General features: G+C 39.1%; 2 protein-coding genes across 8 annotated transcripts; both read right to left on the bottom strand.

Annotated features, from left to right (window-relative positions):
* Window positions 1-76: 76 nt before the first annotated feature.
* LOC306875040 (uncharacterized protein) lies at window positions 77-3,250 on the bottom strand. The gene is made up of 4 exons (XM_079425414.1): window positions 2,367-3,250; window positions 2,032-2,190; window positions 1,461-1,556; window positions 77-1,327 (listed from the first exon to the last, which is right to left on the bottom strand). Exons 1-4 carry the CDS (start codon window positions 2,766-2,768, stop codon window positions 1,028-1,030), a joined length of 957 nt encoding a protein of 318 aa, XP_079281540.1. The 5' UTR covers window positions 2,769-3,250; the 3' UTR covers window positions 77-1,027.
* Window positions 3,251-9,409: 6,159 nt separating this feature from the next.
* Window positions 9,410-21,470, bottom strand: LOC306875008 (E3 SUMO-protein ligase ZBED1-like). 7 transcript variants are annotated; one of them, XM_079425367.1, is made up of 11 exons: window positions 18,663-19,019; window positions 17,925-18,456; window positions 17,572-17,603; window positions 14,854-14,950; window positions 13,817-13,905; window positions 12,947-13,710; window positions 12,150-12,317; window positions 11,881-11,976; window positions 11,585-11,702; window positions 10,125-10,296; window positions 9,410-9,994 (listed from the first exon to the last, which is right to left on the bottom strand). In XM_079425367.1, the coding sequence occupies exons 4-10, from the start codon at window positions 14,859-14,861 to the stop codon at window positions 10,226-10,228; spliced, it is 1,314 nt and encodes a 437-aa protein (XP_079281493.1). In that variant the 5' UTR covers window positions 14,862-14,950; window positions 17,572-17,603; window positions 17,925-18,456; window positions 18,663-19,019; the 3' UTR covers window positions 9,410-9,994; window positions 10,125-10,225. The 7 variants fall into 7 exon arrangements, with proteins under 7 accessions (XP_079281493.1, XP_079281494.1, XP_079281492.1 ...); XM_079425366.1 differs by lacking the exons at window positions 17,925-18,456; window positions 18,663-19,019 and adding exons at window positions 20,879-20,981; window positions 21,221-21,442 and having other exon boundaries at window positions 9,416-9,615; window positions 9,694-9,994; window positions 12,947-13,905; XM_079425363.1 differs by lacking the exons at window positions 9,410-9,994; window positions 10,125-10,296; window positions 17,925-18,456; window positions 18,663-19,019 and adding exons at window positions 20,879-20,981; window positions 21,221-21,470 and having other exon boundaries at window positions 10,769-11,702; window positions 12,947-13,905.
* Between the last annotated feature and the right edge of the window lie 1,016 nt (window positions 21,471-22,486).

Raw genomic sequence — 22,486 nt, 5'->3', positions numbered from 1 at the left:
CATCCCCTGTAATAACTTACTATTTTGAGTTTAAATTACCCCCCACTTTAAATCATCCACTGACAGTAAACCAGTTAATTTATGCATGTTTATTTAAACAACTTTGGCACAAACAGCTTTACAATTCCACAATGTAAACAAGTAATCAGGCTATAACAGTAATGGTGAAACACAGCTTGCTTCTACTGAACAATCAATACAGTAGTCTCTTGACAGTAATATGACAGCTACACATAAAAGATTTGTTTTTAGTTCAAATAAAGCACTTGTGTCCAGAGAAAATAAGGCACATGTCAATAAGTTGGGGAAATCAAAAGGAACAACATAGGACTGGGCGATATATCGCATGACATTGTTAGGCGCATCTCGTCAGTAAAGCCGGTTCCTTGATTAGTAGTAAATCGCCATCACCTGCTTTCAGATGGAGCGGCATTTACTACAGAGAGCCGTAGTTAACTGACAAGCTGAGCCATATCGCATTAATTATCACAGACTGCGATAATTAATGCGATATGACTCAGCTTGTCAGTTAACTACGGTTCTGTGTAGTAAATGCCGCTCCATCTGAAAGTTATGAAACTAACAGGTGATGGCGTTATGAAACTGCCATGAGGTGATGGCGATTTACAAGGAACCGGCTTTATTGACGAGATGCACCTAACAATGTCATGCGATATATCGCCCAGCCCTAGAACAACATAAAAAATATAAGGTGGACTATGTGAAGACTTACAAAATATCCAAACATAATAAATGAACAGACATGATAAAAGAAATCTTCCCCATGGACACTTGCCACACCAGCAAAGATGCAGACTATAACAGCAATGCTGAAACAAAGTTTGATGCTTCTGAGAAACAATAAATAGTCTCATGACAGTTGTATGACAGCTACAAATAACATTTGTTTTTAGTCAAAATAAAGGAACAACATAAAAACTATAAGGTGGTCTATGTGAAGACTTACAAAATATCCAAACATAAATGAACAGGCATGATAAAATAAATCTTCCCCATGGAAAATAAATCACTGGTTTAACAGCTTGGTCTTGAAGCTCCGGACACGCTGTGAGCAATTGGTGGACATTTCCATGAAAATATGCTGGATAGCTTCAAAGGTATACCTGATGTCTTTTGGGAACTCCATGTTCAGGGCATACAGCAAGCCAAAAAGATACGCAAGCGCAGTCGGGGTGTCTGGGATGTCTTTCAGGACAATGGTTTCCTCCAACACAAGGGCAATATTAATGACGTCGTCATCATCATCAAGCACTTTGAGGACCCCCATCTTGATGCCTTTCATCTGTTTGTCATCTGCATCAGTTGCCTGACAAAACAAAAACACCACTGAAATAATGTCCTGTAGAAAACTAGTCAATAAACAGTGTTGTCTATTTGTGTATGGCCTCTTTGCTATACAACACTACTAAAAGCTGAAGGTCTTCCACAGCTGCACTCACCAGGCATCTAGAGAAAAGCTTCTCAGTATTCTCCCGCAGAAATATGGGAAGACCTTCCACAGCTGCCTGTCTGCGATGACTTGTGATGTCAGATGTCTGTTTTGGAAGAATATAAAGACAAACAAATACTTCTGTTTAGCTCTGTGAAATGTACTTGTGCATGTGCTTGTTCCATTTGTATTCCCATCTCTACAATTATGCATGTAGGCAGATAAAATAATTGCAGACTCTGTTAGTTTGTTAGTGTTTCTTTTCGTCTTTTAAGGATAAGTTCACTATTTTGCACTTTGAGCCCCCTTTCTGGGTTATCTTGGATGAAATAGAGCGTTTGACGAACACTCAACGAACACCACTAACCAATCGGTGAGTTGCACATCTTTGCAACATTTAGGGTTGATTTAAAGACATGTTTGTGAATGCATGTAGCTAGCCATTCTGAAGCATGGCAGGGCTGATTCTAAATCAGCATTTGGCTGATTACATCAAAAGTGCAGAGTGCTAGCTTGGTAGTTCCTTCTTGATTAATGGTTTAAATATTCTGAAGAAAAGGCCTTGTAGTCAATATAACAACCTGTTTGTCAAGCATTTCCAAAAGGGTTTCCATCTCTCGACTAAAGGCGCCCTTCCTGGCACGATACAATTTCAGCAGACGAGGGGTGAATATCTCAAGGGCAGCTTTAAATGTTCCCATCAGGTCCTTGGTGGTCACACGAGTGAACTCTTGACAAATCTGAATGAAACAAATGCAATACAAATACAACAAGCTGATAGTGTGATTTCATTGTTATAATTAAGACTGCAAACTCAAAGCCATGATACAAATGAACCAACATACACTATTATGAAAAGAAAAAAAACACAAATGTAAACAAATGCACCAAGTTCAAGAAAAAAAAGATGCCTTACCTGTTCTTCAAGAAATAGACCAGGCCACCTCTCCAGAACCTCTGAGACCATGGGCTCCATCTCTACAATCTCCATTCTCCTAAGGGAGAATGTGATGTCCATCTTCTGTTTGATAAACTCAATGTCCTTGTTTTTCTTCTTCATAGCTTCAACCAGGGAAGACCTCAGGTCTTCCAAGTCATCCTCAGTGTAGCTTTCAGGATTATCTGGTACATGGTTGACCTCACCTCGTTTTGGTTTTTTCAAGGAAAACCTTCCTTCCGGACCACCATCCCCATCATCATCATCTCTTGTTCCCCTGTTGACACCATGATCATCCGCCTCCTCCCTTCTTGATCTCCTGTTGACACCAACCTCATTACATCCTGACGTAGAAAATAGAATTCTGACTAACCAACACATTTTTGAACGGCTGTGTACACTCAGTAGGTTATTATTTATTGCAATATAAACACTGTCAGAGTGATCAACAAGGTAAGTTATCACTTCATTTACCAGTCGAAGACGGAGCAACTTTCTGCTCTTATGTTTACTCCGTGCACTGTCAAGGGCTTCATCATATCTGTCGTGGTGCCGGTCTTTGCAACAATTATTTTACCGCAAATACTGCATCGAGCCTGGAGAAATGTAGCCACACTTTTGATCGACTTTTCCACATCTTTAGGGTATTATGTGTGTGCTCGCGTCTCATATGAATATGTGCGCAGAGAGTTTGTGTGTGTGTGCTCGCGTCTCATATAAGTATGCGCGTAGAGAGTTTTTGAGTGCGCGGGCGCGTCTCACATGAGTAACTATATGTGCGCGGACAGTTCCGCGCGTCTCGTGTGTGTTGAGTTTGCGTGTATGTGCGTCGTTGTGCATTCCATATGTATTTGTTTGAGCACTGACGTTGACGAGTTAACTCCTTATCGAAAACTGGAACCGAACAACATTCCATTTTTCGATACTAGATAGTATCGAGGTAATTCGGTCGGTACCTAAAACGTATCTAACTCTGTACCCAGCCCTACACAAAGGTCGCATGCTAGAAGCTATATCTATCTAGTTAACTGTATCAAACCGAAGCTTTGCATCACAGTTTTAGCACGTTAGTTCTACTTTGGTTGCAGCGCATGGTCACGATCAGCAAAGTGAACTAACGTTACCACGGTGCTTCGGTTTCATGTCAGTGAGCAAAGCAGACGTGCATGAAACAATCATTCATCGAGAATAACAAACATAACGGCAACACAAATCTTACAATTAATATGTGGACAATATTTATAGCTGTTCAAATTAAGCTAAGTTAGCTTCTAACTGATTAGCTGGTGGGGGATTTTGTATTGCCATAAACGCCTCGCCTGGTTATGATTTATCGATTTTGTTTCCCGCAATGAAATGTAATACAAATAAGTTACCAAATGCATACATATTCATATGATTAGCTTACCTGTTAGAAAGGAATGTTTCTCTTCGTCAAAGACAGGGAAAGTTACCGCTGGCATCGTGACAAGATGGCTGATGCAAACTTTCGAAGGCAGCTCCTGGGAAAATCCTTGGAAACCCCGTTGCAGCTGGTTGCCATGACAAATTTCAATTGAGCATGCGCAGATAAGTTGACCTCACTCTAACTGAGTGTCAACTACAACTTCAAAATAAAATCAACTCAATTTATTAAATAAGATGAACTTTTCTTCAGAAACGTCTGAAAGTGAGTTCAAGTGGCTTACAACAGATAGTTCAAGTTCCAACTAGCAATTTTATTGTCAGTGAATGCAAAAATCTTAGTAAGGTGAACACTTTTGAGTTGTCGTTTTTACAGTGCATGTCTTAATAAATATTTACGCAATTGTTCACATAAGTTTACATTTAAATTATGTCAGTAATTTTATGAAAAGTCAGGCCAAAATTTTTAAGCGACAGTTTCCCTGAAAAAGTAGGGAACGTCAGCGCCATCAACTGCGAAAAATTAAACCGAGAGTTCAGTGCTTATATATTCCAGCTGTCAAGCAGTGATTGGCCAGAGCTGTTAGTATGAATTAATGACTGAAGCTTTCACTTCCTAAATACATCATAAGTGGAAGAATAACTAGTAATTTTTAAAATAACAGTGAAGTTAAATCTGTCTTTCTTAAGTGTTAGTTTCTTCTTCAGCTCCCTGAACAAGAACAGTTTGTAAAAAAACTCTACTTTCCTTCATGAAAGTGTAAGCAAACTACAAGTGACACATATACGTAGGATAATTGATAATTGAACGATATGAAACTCATAAGCAAGCACAATGATATGATTTATATCATGAAGCAAAATGACATAGAAGAATTAAACCTTCTGACATTGTTCTTTGGGCAGGAACTCCATCTTTGAGTTAATCTGAATCTCAGTTGAATCTGCTAGTTTTGAAGATGAACTTTATTCACGGTGAAAATTTTAGATATTGTTTCTTTGTCATGTCCCTTGTAATGTCTGGTTAGAACAGATTTATCCAGGTGATATTTTACTGCTTGATACATTATCGTCACATTTGGTGATGACACAAATCAGACCTGAAAGTGTTGGATCTGAAGATGATCTACTTAAGGTGATTGTTTTTTGTATGAATGTGTAGAGCGGAGGATTGATTGAAACGCTTCCCACATGCAGTGCAGTGATACGGTTTCTCTCCAGTGTGGATCCTCTCATGTGTTCTCAGATTTCCTGACCAACTGAATCTCTTGTCACAGTGTGAACACTTATAAGGTTTCTCTCCAGTGTGAATCATCTCATGCTGTTTTAAACGGCTCGCTGTAGTAAAAGTCTTCTCACACTCAAAGCACATGTACTCTCTCACAGCAGTGTGCATTTTCTGATGTACTTTTAAATGTTGTAGCTGTGAAAAACTCTTTCCACACAAATGACATGAATGTGGCTTCTCCTTTGTATGAACTCTCAGGTGCTGCTTCAGGTTTGAAGCTCTCAAAAATGTTTTCCCACATTGATAACATGTGTACAGTTTATCTCTATTGTGGAAGTTCATGTGATACTTAAGGGTTGATGATCGTGTGAAACTCTTCCCACACTGATCACAAGTGAACGGTTTCGCTCCAGTATGAACTCTCATATGGTCCGTAAGGCTTCCTGTTTGTGCAAAACTCTTCCCGCACTGATCACACTTGTAAGGTTTCTCTCCAGAGTGAATTATCTCGTGTCTTTTCAGGGTTCCTGACTGACTGAATCTCGTGTCACAGTGTGAACACTTGTAAGGTTTCTCTCCAGAGTGAATTATCTCATGTCTTTTCAGGGTTCCTGACAGACTGAATCTCTTGTCACAGTGTGAACACTTGTATGGCTTCTCTCCAGTATGACGTCTCATGTGAAAATTAAGATTATATTTGCATGTCAAACTCTTTCCACACTGAGTGCAGGTGAAAGATTTCTTGGTTCTTGTTTTCCTTAAAATGATCTGTTTGCTTGGACAGCAACTCAAAGGTTTTTCTCCAGTTTTGAAGTGATTTTCTTCCTCAAATTCACTCAAATCTTCACTGCCTTCATTTTCTTTAATCAACTCTGAAATAAAAGCAAAAACAGTTCCTTTGTCAGTAACTCAAAGTAAAAAGACAAAATTGAACCCTGGTGTAACAGTGGAAAGTAGACAATTGCTATACAAAATATTGATAATTTTGATGCAGTTTTATAAATACATCTAGTACATTATACAGTGGGTACGGAAAGTATTCAGACCCCCTTAAATTTTTCACTCTTTGTTATATTGCAGCCATTTGCTAAAATCATTTAAGTTAATTTTTTTTTCCTCATTAATGTACACACAGCACCCCATATTGACAGAAAAACATAGAATTGTTGACATTTTTGCAGATTTATTAAAAAAGAAAAACTGAAATATCACATGGTCCTAAGTATTCAGACCCTTTGCTCAGTATTTAGTAGAAGCACCCTTTTGATCTAATACAGCCATGAGTCTTTTTGGGAAAGATGCAACAAGTTTTTCACACCTGGATTTGGGGATCCTCTGCCATTCCTCCTTTCAGATCCTCTCCAGTTCTGTCAGGTTGGATGGTAAACGTTGGTGGACAGCCATTATTAGGTCTCTCCAGAGATGCTCAATTGGGTTTAAGTTAGGACTCTGGCTGGGCCATTCAAGAACAGTCACGGAGTTGTTGTGAAGCCACTCCTTCGTTATTTTAGCTGTGTGCTTAGGGTCATTGTCTTGTTGGAAGGTAAACCTTCGGCCCAGTCTCAGGTCCTGAGCACTCTGGAGAAGGTTTTCGTCCAGGATATCCCTGTACTTGGCCGCATTCATCTTTCCCTCGATTGCAACCAGTCGTCCTGTCCCTGCAGCTGAAAAACACCCCCACAGCATGATGCTGCCACCACCATGCTTCACTGTTGGGACTGTATTGGACAGGTGATGAGCAGTGCCTGGTTTTCTCCACACATACCGCTTAGAATTAAGGCCAAAAAATTCTATCTTGGTCTCATCAAACCAGAGAATCTTCAGGTGTTTTTTAGCAAACTCCATGCAGGCTTTCATGTGTCTTGCACTGAGGAGAGGCTTCCGGCGGGCCACTCTGCCATAAAGCCCCGACTGGTGGAGGGCTGCAGTGATGGTTGACTTTCTCCAACTTTCTCCCATCTCCCGACTGCATCTCTGGAGGTCAGCCACAGTGATCTTTGGGTTCTTCTTTACCTCTCTCACCAAGGCTCTTCTCCCCCGATAGCTCAGTTTGGCCGGACGGCCAGCTCTAAGAAGGGTTCTGGTCGTCCCAAATGTCATCCATTTAAGGATTATGGAGGCCACTGTGCTCTTAGGAACCTTAAGTGCAGCAGAATTTTTTTTGTAACCTTGGCCAGATCTGTGCCTTGCCACAATTCTGTCTCTGAGCTCTTCAGGCAGTTCCTTTGACCTCACGATTCTCATTTGCTCTGACATGCACTGTGAGCTGTAAGGTCTTATATAGACAGGTGTGTGGCTTTCCTAATTAAGTCCAGTCAGTATAATCAAGCACAGTATAAAAAAGAGTGAAAAATGTAAGGGGGTCTGAATACTTTCCGTACCCACTGTATATTTAGTCATTTAGCAGATGCTTTTATCCAAAGCAATATACAAATGATGACAATAGAAGCAATCAAAACCAACAAAAGAACAAACTGCAAGTGCAATGACAAGTCTTAGCATAATGCAGGTTATTTTATATATACAGGTCCTTCTCCAAAAATTTGCATATTGTGATAAAGTTCATTATTTTCTGTAATGTACTGATAAACATTAGACTTTCATATATTTTAGATTCATTACAACACAACTGAAGTAGTTCAAGCCTTTTATTGTTTTAATATTGATGATTTTGGCATACAGCTCATGAAAACCCAAAATTCCTATCTCAAAAAATTAGCATATTTCATCCGACCAATAAAAGAAAAGTGTTTTTAATACAAAAAAAGTCAACCTTCAAATAATTATGTTCATTTATGCACTCAATACTTGGTCGGGAATCCTTTTGCAGAAATGACTGCTTCAATGCGGCGTGGCATGGAGGCAATCAGCCTGTGGCACTGCTGAGGTGTTATGGAGGCCCAGGATGCTTCGATAGCGGCCTTAAGCTCATCCAGAGTGTTGGGTCTTGCGTCTCTCAACTTTCTCTTCACAATATCCCACAGATTCTCTATGGGGTTCAGGTCAGGAGAGTTGGCAGGCCAATTGAGCACAATAATACCATGGTCAGTAAACCATTTACCAGTGGTTTTGGCACTGTGAGCAGGTGCCAGGTCGTGCTGAAAAATGAAATCATCTCCATAAAGCTTTTCAGCAGATGGAAGCATGAAGTGCTCCAAAATCTCCTGATAGCTAGCTGCATTGACCCTGCCCTTGATAAAACACAGTGGACCAACACCAGCATCACTGACTGTGGGTACTTGACACTGGACTTCACCCAGTCTTCCTCCAGACTCTGGCACCTTGATTTCCGAATGACATGCAAAATTAGCTTTCATCCGAAAAAAGTACTTTGGACCACTGAGCAACAGTCCAGTGCTGCTTCTCTGTAGCCCAGGTCAGGCGCTTCTGCCGCTGTTTCTGGTTCAAAAGTGGCTTGACCTGGGGAATGCGGCACCTGTAGCCCATTTCCTGCACACGCCTGTACACGGTGGCTCTGGATGTTTCTACTCCAGACTCAGTCCACTGCTTCCGCAGGTCCCCCAAGGTCTGGAATCGGTCCTTCTCCACAATCTTCCTCAGGGTCCGGTCACCTCTTCTCGTTGTGCTGCGTTTTCTGCCACACTTTTTCCTTCCCACAGACTTCCCACTGAGGTGCCTTGATACAGCACTCTGGGAACAGCCTATTCGTTCAGAAATTTCTTTCTGTGTCTTACCCTCTTGCTTGAGGGTGTCAATGATGGCCTTCTGGACAGCAGTCAGGTCGGCAGTCTTACCCATGTTTGCGGTTTTGAGTAATGAACCAGGCTGGGAGTTTTTGAAAGCCTCAGGAATCTTTTGCAGGTGTTTAGAGTTAATTAGTTGATTCAGATGATTAGGTTAATAGCTCATTTAGAGAACCTTTTCATGATATGCTAATTTTTTGAGATAGGAATTTGGGGTTTTCATGAGCTGTATGCCAAAATCATCAATATTAAAACAATAAAAGGCTTGAACTACTTCAGTTGTGTTGTAATGAATCTAAAATATATGAAAGTCTAATGTTTATCAGTACATTACAGAAAATAATGAACTTTATCACAATATGCTAATTTTTTGAGAAGGACCTGTATATATTAATATTAGTGGTGGGCATAGATACATTTTTTTAATCTAGATTAATCTCACTGTAATCTTGGAATTAATCTAGATTAAAATGGCTCATTTGAATTCTGCCGAAGGCATTCAGAATATGTGTGCTACCCAAATAATGACTAAAAGTAAGTCTTTGAGAACGGGTTTCTCACGCCAGGTGGCGCATTAGACTAGGGGCTCATCTCCTGTTTCCAAAATGCATCACAAACTGCTTGAGAAAGCTGTTCTACTATGATAATTGGTGATGAAAATAAATCATGTTCAATAAGATGTACTTGTGTTTACTAACTGTTTATTCAGTTAAACATGAATTTTGAACTGTAGGCCTACATAAGAGGTTGTGATGAACTGTTTACAGTCAGTAGCTTTGTGTCAATCAGTCCAAGTTCTATTTCTCCTTCTTCCACCAGTCACTCAGGCAGACCAGCTTGTTCACATTTTCTGGTGACAAACTAGATCTCCTCTTCTGCACAATATGGCCTGCTAAAGAAAAAAGTCTCTCGCATGGGACAGTTGTGGCAGGAGTCCCCAAGTATTTACGGGCAATGTGGGCCATCTTACCATAGACAGCAGTGTGCTCCGACCACCACTTCAGTGGACACTGATCTAGACTGGCACTGGGCTCTACCTTGTACCTCTCCACAGTATTGTCTTCTGGTGTCTCCTCAACTGATTCTGAGTCTGATCCCATCAGTAGCAGGGCTGTTTTCTTCTTGGGTGGCTCAGTGTTCTCCTCCCCGAGTGGCTGCAGAGCAGGTTCTTCTCCCTTCACCAACTCACTTAGCTTTGCCCACACTGGCTCCCTCTCTGCTCTGGGCAAGCACTTGAGGTCCTTAAATCGTGGATCTAGAGCAGTCGCCACCTTTGATGAATAAAAAATAATAATTATTGATTGATTTATTGACTCATTCATCTATTCATTGAACGATCTACTGGCTTAACAGTCTATAATTGTCAAACAATGCAGTTATCTTCTGGTCAGTCTGACATACCTTAAGCCATTCCAGGTTTATTTTCTCCCTCCGCTGGTTGAGGTCCTTGGTGAAGGCAGCCTTGAATCGCACAATATAGGCAGGATCATCATCTGAGATCTTCATCGCGTACTGGAGGTGGCACAGGGCAGGCAGAACCACAGAGCAGGATACATACTTATCCCCACCAACACTGTAAAACCGGATAAGTTAATATAACTCAAAAAAATAGTTGAAACTGATTACATCGAAAATTTTAAGTAATACAAACTACATTTTATAAGTTAAAGAAACATACCTTTTTTAAGTAAATTGTACTAGGTAATTTTAACTGATACAAACTACATTTTATAAGTTAAGAGACATACTTTTTTTAAGTAAATGGTACTAGGTCATTTTGACTGATACTAACTTAGTATCACAAGTTACTGTAACATTATTGATCAAGTAATTTTACAAGGAGTTTCTGGGTTCACATTACCCAAAGATAACTTACATTTTTTGTTACAATACAGTGTATTTTACCTTCATAAAAAACGTTTTAATTTCTCAGTAACAAATTACTCACTTTATTCATTTTTGTAAGTTTTTAGATTTAAGTTATCAACTAAATAGCTATAAATAACTATACACATTCTGAAAAAAAAAACAGGTCACAGACAATTTAAATGCAAGTTACTTTTTTATTAAGTAACCACAAAACATTAACAATAAATTGTTTGTCAAATGGAAATACTCCAATAGAGCGCAAGGCCCTTGAGAAATGGGCTGAGATAGCTATCACTTTTAGAAGTGGACAATATGGATATCTGGATATCACCCAGCTGTAAACACTTTCGTCAAGTATGAACAGTGGAACACTATTCAAAATTCACGTAGTAACCTTAGAAATATAAAAGTTATACTAGAATACAATATAAGAGAAAGATAAAAAACCAAATGTTTTTAAACTGTCATCTCTATTTTTTTGTAATGATTTACTAAACTGCACAATGACCGTATTAGGATACAGAAATCAAAGATATGATTACTAGTGTAAACTGCAATGCACTGCATTGTCTGTTGTACTGCATGGCATCAATACAGTGCAAACATGCCAACTTGAACAGCAACACATTTAAACTGTACGTTGAACAATCATACTTTAAAACATCTGTAAGCTGTCATCAAAAAACTAATTTCCTTGCTCTACGGTTTGCACTAAAAGTGACAAGTGAAATGAACAGGACAGAAATGAAATGTCAAATGAAAGAGTTTGAAAGCTTTGTTCAAACACTGAGGTTACTCCACTGCAAAAAGCTCATTTTTAAGACTCAAAACTCTGGGCCTTAGCTTCCCATCCTCCAGACCCATCAAGACTTTCTGGGTAAAGTCAAATGTGTTGGCCAACTCTTTTGGGTAACTTAGATCCAAGGCGTAAGTTAGTCCAAAAAGCATGACAAATGCATCAGCCAATGTGGGAAAATCGATAACTATGTTACCCTCAAGAACAACTGCAATCTTCTCTGGGCAGAAGAACGTGGCATCTGTTGAATTGCCACTAATGGAGAGGAGACCAAGTGGTACGTCATCAATGTCTGGTTCATCAGATTGCTCAACCTGAAGACAAGAACAAAGAACTGTTACTCTAAACTTCCAAAGGATGACTGCTAATACCATAATTAATACCATACAGTAATTACAACTCTAATTAATATATTAAAAACATGGAACTAGAACCAGGATGACATCTTAATGGCAAGTGAGATTGTTGGTTACCAAACAGTGCAATACTTACATCCCATGTCTTGAGAAAGTTGGAGTCATCCTCTTGCAGATAGGTGGGGAGAGCACGGAGGATGGCAGCTCGTCGTACATGGATGTCCACGTTTTCCTTCAGTGTGAGAATTAGACTTGAGTATGAGAATCTTGATTTAACATGGAATATAATCCGCACAGCCACACAATACTATGCATCTACCACTAAAATGTCTGTAAATGCAACCAAAATATTTAAAAATCCACTGCAGTTTCTTTATGAGGCATCAAGAAGTGTAACCAACTGACCTGGAGGTCATATATCCTGAAGAGCTGACTCAGTACTTCAGACACTTTCCCTGTGCGAGCAGCTTTCTTTCTGAACAAGCTCTGAAGACGGGGAGCATGCTGGTCCAACACAGCATAAAAGTGGTTCTTCAGGTTGACGTTTGTAATTTTATGAAACTCGGAACAGATCTGCAACAATTAATAAGTGATTAAGCCAAGGTATATGTACAGTGTACATTTGTGATCCTGTAGAAAAAAAAACATGTGCTGCAAAATAACATTTTGAACTTCGACTGTCAACTACAAGTGTAAACCTGACACACTTAAAAAGAACCACAAATAAAAATTAACTGTCAGTTTACTCACCCTTCAGCCATCCAAGATGAAAGTTACTTACTTTCTTCAGTAGAACTCTAAAAATGATTTTAAGCTGAACCTGTGGTCTTTGGTGATTCATAAAATGCAAGTCAACAGGTGCCACCACTTTGCGAGTCAAAAAGCAGATATAGACAACACATTATAACATTATTACCATTAAAACTAAAGACTGGAGCTCAAGATTTCTGTGTCACAGGTATTCATTCTGTGTTGCTTGTTTATGTTTTTTGATTCGCAAAGTGACGACACCCTTTGACCTGCATTTTATGAGTCATCAAGGACCAAGAGTTAAGCTAAAAATAATCTTTAGTGTTATACAAAGAACGTCACCTACATCTTGCATGGCCAGAGATAAAGTAAAATTAACAGCAAATGTTCATTTCTGGGTCAACTATTCCTTTAAATAACATTTTCAAGTGTACTAAGAAAAATATTTTTACCTGTGACTCAATTTTAAAGGCAGGCCAGCGTTCCAGGATATCACCAACAGGTAGGTTTTCAGTGATGACCTCTTTGCGTCTCAGGGCAAAGGTCGTCTGCATTAACTTCATAATCAGGACAAGATTTTTGTCACTCTTCTTAACTTCTTCTAAAATTTGTAGTCTAAGTTGTTCCAGGCTTGCCATGTCTTCGCCTATTGGGAAGTTAGGGAGGAAATTCACTTCTGCCCTCTTGGGGCGTTTGATGTTTGTGTGAGGAGCTTGCTTGTCCGGGTTGTTTCTACTCCTCTTCCCACAATTTACAGCAACCTCGTGAAATCCAGCTCGACTCAATTTAGTCCGGTAATTCCCCATCTTAAACTTCAGACTGTTTTTCCAACCATACCACCCTGTCTGAGATCCTGGCTCTTTTAGACAAGGATGCTTGGTGATAAGTGCTTCTGCTACCTTTGAAACCTCTTTATCATTCGGGTATGCTTTGAAACTATGCATTTTGGCTGCAAGGGTCTCAAGAATGTCATGCTTTTGTCCCCTGGATAACTTGAGAGTCTTCCCCGTTTTCTCACGTGTAGCATTTCCCTCACCAAGTATGAGTTCTACCTCGTAAGAAAAAGTGGGCACTGGAAAAACATACGGCCATCTCTCAGTCCTGTCTGGAGTCACAACATGGGGCAATGTTATGGTGTCATCTGATGCTACTGAACTTGCATCAATCTCAGATCGTACAGCTTTTACCACAGCCTTTTGTGGAAGCTCCTCTATGTCTACAAGGGAACATAATTGCCCGTCAAAATCTGGATCTTCGTAAGATAGGTTAAAGTCAAAGTCCAGCTTAAACTTTTCTTTTATCATTGTTTTTAACTCATTCACAGATTCTGGACGTGAAGACAGAGTCATCTTCCGCACAATGTCTGATGAGATATGGACATGAAGCAGGAAGTTCTGAGCTGCCATTCTTACTGTTTAAAAGAAAATAAAGAATGCATTAATGAGTTTAAAGGGAATGTTCACCAAAAATATGAAAACTCTCATTCCATACCAGATGTCTATGACTGTCCTTCTTTCTTTACAAAGACAAATGAAGATTTTTAGAAAAATAATGCATTTCTGTGAGTCCATATAATACAAGTGAATGGGTTTTGGAAAAAGTTAACACTTCAAACAGCACATACAGCAATAATGATGCTATCTGTACAATTACAGTATATGAATCAATGTCTTCTGGAGTAAAATTATTGGTGTAAGAATTTTTATAATTTTAACTTTTTTTTTCTTCACTTTAAAGAATCGCTTTCACTCAACCATAATACGCATGTTTGTACATGTGAACCATGATGTAACGCATAGTGAAGCTTGCACAAAAATGTATTTCCTTGTGCACTTCTTACGCGAGTTTCACAAAATGCTTACATCATGCTTCACAACATGCTTAAATTTACATCAAGCATGAACTTGACGCTCTCATGAACACATGATTATAGATTTAAAAAAAATTAAATATTAAAATGTTCCTGACACACACCTATTTTTTTGCTCCAGAAGACATTGATTCATGAGGTTTTATGGATCACTGTCATTATTGCTATATGTGCTTTTTGAACTTTCAACTTTTTGGAACTCATTCACTTGTGTTATATGGACTCACCGATATGGTATATTTTTCTAAAAATCATCAGTTTTGTTCAGTTGAAGAAATAAAGTCATATACATATGGGATGGCATGAGGTATGTAAATAATAATTTTAATTGTTGATATCCCTTTAACACTACTCTAACCACAAACTATTCTATATGACTGTATTTTTTCCTATTTCTAAATGGGTTTAATCCTCCAAATCTTTGATCAAAACAGATCGTTTCTGTGTTAACAGCAAATGTCCATCGATAGTGTATGCCGTGAGACTTACTGTGTCATTTAGTTCCGAAAGTTGATGCACAGAGAAGATGTCCAATGATGTCAGCTCAAATGATCTTAAATGTTCTCTGTACCAGGACTCGTAGTTCCTGCAAAGAAAGGAAGCAGAGTTGTTCACAAGCAGTATATTTTCAATCCTGATGAATTTTGGAAGTCCTCCTGCCTGCCCTGCGGAAACAAACATTCCATTTGCATACTCTGTGCCATCAATAGAGACTTTTGATGTACTGTATATGTTTTGGCTGTCTGTCTTGGTCTCTATGAAGTCTCTTGCCACTTGAGGCAGAGTAGTGACTTGGACAGTAGTAACACTTGAGACCTGTATGTGGGGTCTGAAAAAAAATGGTGCATTGAGGTGATATGCCATCATGTGCTGATGCCTGGTAGCGAGGGTTTTCAAGACATTCTTGAAATTCTGTGTGTCATGTATCACCTTTTTGAAAAAGCGGTGTTTTCCCTCAAATCTCATGGTCCACAGATGAACCAGAGGCCCAAAACACTTGGTCAGTTCTGGGTAGTGTTCGATATAATGATGCTTGGGTCTGAGTTTAAAGTCTGGAAACACTGCTTTAAGAACCTGTCTGTGATCACTTATTTTAGTTTGCATGTACTGGATGGATTCTTCTGTGAAAGATGGAGACAACACTAGCTGCACAATTTCTTTAAGGTCCATCAATATGGCCCATGCTTCATCTCCTTCAGGGACTTTACTTCCTACCATAAGTGGCAATAACCTCAGCAGAGTGGAATTTTCATGCCCATTCCCACCAATGTTTCGTTTGGCAACAAAATTTTTGGGAATTTGCTGAGGTTTATCAAGCCTATCAGTGTGCTGATATGGAAATGTGCAAATTGTTTTGTTTAGGGCTTCAAGGGTGAAGTACTTCTTTCGAATCATTTCACTGATGCACAAGGCCAACTCAACAGGCACAATACCCTCAAACAAATCATGCAGAATATCAGGTGGGAATCCAGTAATGGGATGAAAATGCTGCAGTGCCTTGCTGAGAGCACACTCACCTGTAACACCGAAATGGCTTACATTTTCTCCTTGCACAACATTTTGCACATGAAGATCATGGCAGTCATTCGTTCTCATGCTAAAATCTCCTTCAGAAACGTCACTGGTCTGTCTTTGATCTGCAGTACAGCAACAAAATCTACAGAAATAACGTCCTTGGAAAGACTGCACAAAGCCTGCAAGACCATGAGCAGCCAAATTATCAGCTGCCACAAACAACACCGTGCCCCTGATGCACTGACCGAGACTTTCAATAAAAACACCATCCTGCTCAAGAGTTTGCAAGTCTTTCAACAAAGGTGACAGAACACTTTCATAACCACACTTCTGCACATCTGATACTTTGCATAGCAGAGCTAGTTGTATGACATGTAGGCTGGATCTATACTTGCTGGGTAAATTGGCAAGTAACCAATACACTGCACAAATCTTGTGGATCTTTCTAGCTGTGCCTAAAGGATTTGCTAATTCAAGGTCATCCACATACAGAATCAGTGACAATTTCAGCTCTCCTGCTTCAGACAGTACCTCATTTTGTTTGAAATACATTCCGTCTTCATGAGAAATGTACATTCCAGGTGGCGATGGTTTGGCTTCATGAATTTTCTCAAGAAGATCAGTATTTTTAAACATTGTTTGAAGCATCTGAAGTATCGGAACATACACAGCTGTGTGTCCATTGGAATCTACTGTATATTGAACTGGCAATACCAGAGGATAGTTACTCTCCACAAATCTTTTTCTTCGCTTAGCAGTGGACAGCTCCGCACCTTCTACAGTAGAGCTGACAAAGATGTTACTTTTCACAACAGCTTCCACTAATTCATTAAGAAGGACTTCACTGAGAGTCTGATCATGCTCTCGCAGAACCATGATGATTGAGTCTCTCACAAGAGGTTTGGACAGTGAGAATATCTGTACCAAACTTTCAACTATGTCTTGTATAGCCATCTCTGATACATGAAGAACACTGTGCATTTTCAAGAACAAAGAAGCCAAGTTGTTCCTTAATTGAGCTTGCAATTCATCTGTGTCATATCTTGACTCAAGATGATTAAAGTCAGTAGTCTCTAGCTCAAGAGAATCCTGAGAGGAATCAGGCTCATTAGATTCAACTTGATTTTGCATTGAGGGGCTGTCAGTTACTGCACAGATGATCTCGTCCTTAAAATCTGAGACATCACCATCTGGATGATTCCTACTTTTGTGGGCATTGAAGGAGGAATAGACATTTGTAGAGTACTGACAATTTCTGAATGGACAGTCCACTGTCTCATGTTGTTTTAAATGTGTCCTTAAATGACTGAGAAGGGTTTTATCGCTAAACGGCTGCTTCAGTCCACATTTAGGACAGATGAATGATACACATTCCATATGATTTACACTATGCACAGCTGTCTGAGTATGCAACCGTGTTAAGTGAATTTTCAACGCATTTATTGACTGAAATGTGCAGATACAGTCTTCATAGAGACATGGCAATGGGCTGACTGAGGAAACATTGCCATGATGCAAACGATAGTGTTCAAGCACCTGTAACCTTTTATCAAAGATAGCAGCACAAAGTTTGCACTTCCACGCCATTGATTTTTTTTTTCCTTTTCGATTTGTGTTGCGTTTCTCAATATTCATTCACATTTTAGTATCTTTATGCAATGAATGTGTATTAATAATTGGACATAAACATACCAAACTGAACTGCCAGCTGCTTCACTTTTAGCCTGAAAAAAGAGAGATTGTGAAGTTAGTCAGGTTGTAATATTTGCCAAAATAGAAAAAATGTGAATACACATCACGCTAATCAGCCCGCCGCGCCATTTTGAGGTCATTAAAAGTTGTTGCCCGAAAATGTTTTTACACAACCAATGCAAAAAGACAGACTTTGATATTTAAAAAACATTTGCTTCAACAATTCAATCCATTTTTACCTTTAGTGAGGCAGGGTACAATTGATCAAATCCGCATTCGCTTTGCAGATGCATAGAATACATTAACTGCTACGACACTAAAGATATTTGCAGAAAATAAAACAGGGAACTTACCAGATTAGTGTGCCCAAAGAGAAGAAGAATATAATGGCGGGCAGCACAACGAAGAAAATCTTGTCACCAGCAGGTTCCGAAAATTGCATGCCGCGTTTCTCACCAAAGGTCCTCACAGACAACACCACAGCAAATTCCCGATCGAAGAATATTTCCTCCTACGCTATTTTTTATAAAATATGATCGAGCTTTTCACGTGTTAAAACCTTAGCTGGACAGATTTTCATCTGAGGCGGGTCAGGCGAGCAACAAAAACATGGCGTGTTTCCACGAACTTGCAACCGCTAGATGAAGGAGGAGCACGTACGGACGTAAGTGACGTCAGACGAATTTATAGTAAAACTATTTGAGTGCACTGACAAAAACAAATTAAAGCATTTGAGTGCTGTAAACTTAAAATTTCACTTTCGTTCTCATTGCTCAGAAAATTAAAGTCGAATGAACGTTTTTATTTTTTTTGAGTAATTACAACCCATTTTATTTATGGAAGTTTTACTGTTTGGTTTTACAGTGAAGGAGCTCAGTGATGTACCTACACAGACAGACAGACAGACAGACAGACACACAGACAGACAGAAACAGAGCAATAAATAATTAATGACTGATTCATTTAACTCAGATTACACATTTTTAAATGTAATCACATTACATTTAAGGGCACGTGTTTCTTAAATACAAAGTGACATTTAAAAGAACTTGTATGCCAATTCATGAACACGCTATCTTTGTAGACCATACCTGCATGGCTCCAGCAGTTTTTCTAGCTTTGCCAACTTCTCATATTCAGCATTTGTTGGGAGGGCCAGATTTTGCTTCTGCTGAGACAGCGTTGTGTGCAGTGCGTCTCTGTTGCGCATCACGCGCTTGATCATCTCAAGGCTGGAATTCCACCGTGTTGGAACATCTTGCACGAGTGGCTCCTGAACTTGTCCAAGGGAGGCTTGCTGGACATTCAGCTCATCTGAGTTGGCCGGACTGTGTTTGAAATGTCCGACCACTTTACGGCACTTGGCCAGTGCACCATCAAAACCACCTTCCCGAAGTGACATTACAATAGCTCTCTGTACAACATGCGCAACACAGGGCAAATGCTCGAATGGCAGTATCCTCCCTGCTGCCACCATATTAGGAGCGCTGTCTGTTCCAATAGTGCTGATTTTGTCAACTATTCCCCACTGATTAGCGACGTTGAGAAACTGCCTGGCACACGCTTCTGCAAAGTGACACTCCTCTGTTTTCATCACACCTAACGGACAGACAAAGTAGATCTGAATATGTTCACTACTAGTAGTAAACAACTAGCAATCATCAAGAAGCAAACATAATGTGGTGGTAATTTGTGGTGTCGTGGTAATTAATAGGGTAAGTAATTAAATTAAATTATGTAATTTAAAATTACATAACGTAGCCTACCTAAAGCGAAGGAGTGAAGTTCCCAGCTGGCATCGATGAGGTGTACAGTAACGCCGAGGTAGTTTTCATTGTTGACAGATGTTCAATGGTCCCCAGTCAGTGCTACACACCTCGCCTCTACCATCTTCTCATCTTTTGCGGCTTTCTCTGCGGCGTGCTGGTCATGTATTCTCCTCATGATAGTTCGCCTCGCAGGTAGTTTGTAAGATGGGTCACCTGTGGCCGCCTGGAGAACAAGCTCGAGCCCATCATCTTCAATCACGCTGATGGGCCGGCAGCTGGTGGCAATCCACTGAGCGAGGAGATTAGTTAGCTTGGCTGATAGAGCTGTGCTGACGGGCTTGCCTCATTTGCACTCAAACATAGTAGTTTGACGATGACTCTTCCCCTGCGCTACATCAGTGCTTGGCCGGCATCTTCTGCATTAGCTAAGGGATGCTTTGCGTTTAGGTGGTACTTGAGACTGGAAGAACTCCTACAGTAAACTAATTCCGCATTGCACAAGGTGCAAACAACCTTAGTCTTGTCAATGTTTCCATTGGGAAGCTTCTTAAAAATAAAATTTCCCTTAAGCAAACCCGGCGGCTTCATAGCTGTATCCATGTTAGCACGTCACGTTTGATGTGGTAATTTCATAGTAGGCATACACACAGGTTCGAAGACTCGTTCTCGCCCCCTACAGTGCAATTCGGCTAGGTATACATCCGCGCTAAAATATCAAGGTGAAAGCCATCATGCGTAGTATAGACCCAGCTCCCAACCCAACTTTGCGAATAGATTAACGGCGATATTTTTTTTGTCGCCCGATAAGAGTCTCACGTTAACGCAGCACGTTAACGCCGATAACGGCCCACCACTAATATATTCTCAAAATTGTGAATATGAATGGGAATATACTTCATAAGATATTTTACTCATAAGAATTTCTAGGGGTGCCAATAATCGTGTATTTGAGAAAAAAAACATTTCATTATATTTCCCCCCATTTTAAATTCTTATCCAATGAAAGGTTAGATTTTTATGAATTTATTAAATAAAAGATAAAAAGGATTAACAATACAGATAAATTTTCACAGCCACCTTTGATCATATTTACCTGTATTGTTAATCCTTTTTATCTTTTATTGAATAAATTCATAAAAATCTAACCTTTCATTGGATAAGAATTTAAAATGGGGGGAAATATAATGAAATGTTTCTTTTCTCAAATACACGATTATTGGCACCTAGAAATTCTTATGAGTAAAATATCTCTGAAGTATATTCCCATTCATATTCACAATTTTGAGCACTCCAGGGTGATTATGAACATAAAATTATCCAGCCATGGCTTCTTGTTTCACAGAAAATAGGAGGGAAAACAAAGCCCAAATTCCCTTAATCATCCATCTCAATGAGAAAAACCAAAGAATATATTTCTGATGTGCAGCAAAAGATAATTGAGCTTCACCAATTAAATCTTCACAAATATCATTAGTTTCTGTAGAAATGGATAGAATAAGGATCAAATGACTGAGTTCAGCTTTGAGAAAGAAACCAACCTGTTTGTTCCTCAGCATCTTCTTGTTTCAAGCTGAAAACTTCTGCAATCCTTATGTCTTCACTCTCCTCCTTAATAAACGCCATCTTTATGGATCTCAGTCACTTCACCAGGAGTTTTTATGAGAAAAATAAAGAAAATTTCTGGATGTGTCTCAGTCAAGATTCCTATTTCAGTTGTCAGTGAACTGATCTGCCAAAAAACACTCAAAACTAGTACTACAAATTACTAAAAGAACACAAATTATACCAACAAAGACATGACAGATTTAAATATTTATCGTTTACATTTGGTATTCAATGATGTTTATGTTAAATTCAGTAGATTGTACTGTTATGGAAACCTTTGCAGTTGGATTGTGAAAATTGTCTTATAGCCTGTATCTTTGTCTTATCGTTGTATTTACACTGTTTTAACCAACAGAGCATGTGATCATTGTACAAAACATCTGGTTCAACTTCCAAAAAAACTGTTTCTGAACCGATTCTCGATATATTGATATTTTCTGTTTCTCATGTGTGGATGAAGCTTTTTTCAGACGAGTTAGCAGCTACAAATTTCGCGTTTGGTTAACAGCGCAGCCTTATGACGTCAAACAGCCATTCCAAAATAGAAGTCCCGTTCACGCGCTCAAATCAGAAATTAAATATATATATATATATATACATACATACATACATACAAATAATAAAACACATATCAATGGCGTTCAGAGTTTAATTCTTGCATAATATATTTGTTTAAATGTTGGCCAATGTTAAATTCCAGTGAGAGTTTGTCTGCAGAAACCATTTAAGGAGCCAGGAACTTTTTAGGTTTTTATTTATTTATTTATAGAAAGGGCTTGGTTATAATATTTTTAAAGCCACACACACACACACACACACACATGTTGGTTTTTGTGGTTTATGGGGACTCTCCATAGGCGTAATGGTTTTTATACTGAACAAACTGTGTGTGCTATTGCCCTACACCAACCCTACACTTAAACTTAGCCCTCACAGGAGACTTTGTGCATTTTTAGATTAAAAAAAAAAACACCATTTAGTATGTTTTTAAGCCTTTTAAATTACGGGGACATAGGCAGTGTCCTCATAAACCACCTTCATTGTAATACCTCTGTCATACCCATGTCATTATACAAATTTGTGTCCTCATAAACCACATAAACATGCACACACACACACACACACTCACACACACATACATATATAATTATGTATATAATTAAATAATAAAAACAAAATTGATTGCTAATTGAATTATTAAAATATAACAAAAATCAGAATACTTTAGCTGAGTTAAAAAAAGTGTATGTACAATTACATCTGAACATCTGCATGTCTGCAGCAAACTTTTCTTGTGCAGAATGCAAAAATACAGAATGCATTCAGAATGCATTCTGTATTCTGAATGCAAAAAACATACAGAATACAGAATGTTTGTTGTTCAGTATCTTCAGTGTGTTTGATTCTGCAGGGTTCTGGATCTCCCATCTTCTCTCTGTCCTCTTTAATAAACTCAGTCTTTGATCAGATTTCAGCTCTTCCTGATGCTCTGATGTTCGTGTTCACTTGTAAACTGATGGGAATATTCCAGCTGAATATCT

Source organism: Barbus barbus (genome assembly GCF_936440315.1).
Source record: "Barbus barbus genome assembly, chromosome: 9".
Taxonomy (NCBI): Eukaryota; Metazoa; Chordata; class Actinopteri; order Cypriniformes; family Cyprinidae; genus Barbus; species Barbus barbus.
Note: the sequence above shows the minus strand (reverse complement) of the source record. Positions and strands in the feature narration are given on the sequence as shown.

Bases quoted from the DNA above. Each gene is read 5' to 3' on its own strand.
- LOC306875008 (XM_079425363.1), bottom strand. From the start codon at position 13,900: ATGGCAGCTCAGAACTTCCTGCTTCATGTCCATATCTCATCAGACATT. The intron at 11,977-12,149 runs GTCAGTTGGTTA...CTCACACTGAAG, and splicing joins TCAGGATATATGACCTCCAG to GAAAACGTGGACATCCATGT. The intron at 11,703-11,880 runs GTAAGTATTGCA...TCTTGTCTTCAG, and splicing joins ACTTTCTCAAGACATGGGAT to GTTGAGCAATCTGATGAACC.
- LOC306875040 (XM_079425414.1), bottom strand. From the start codon at position 2,768: ATGTGTTGGTTAGTCAGAATTCTATTTTCTACGTCAGGATGTAATGAG. The intron at 2,191-2,366 runs GTAAGGCATCTT...TGTTTCATTCAG, and splicing joins GTCTATTTCTTGAAGAACAG to ATTTGTCAAGAGTTCACTCG. The intron at 1,328-1,460 runs GTGAGTGCAGCT...TTGTTTTGTCAG, and splicing joins AGCTTTTCTCTAGATGCCTG to GCAACTGATGCAGATGACAA.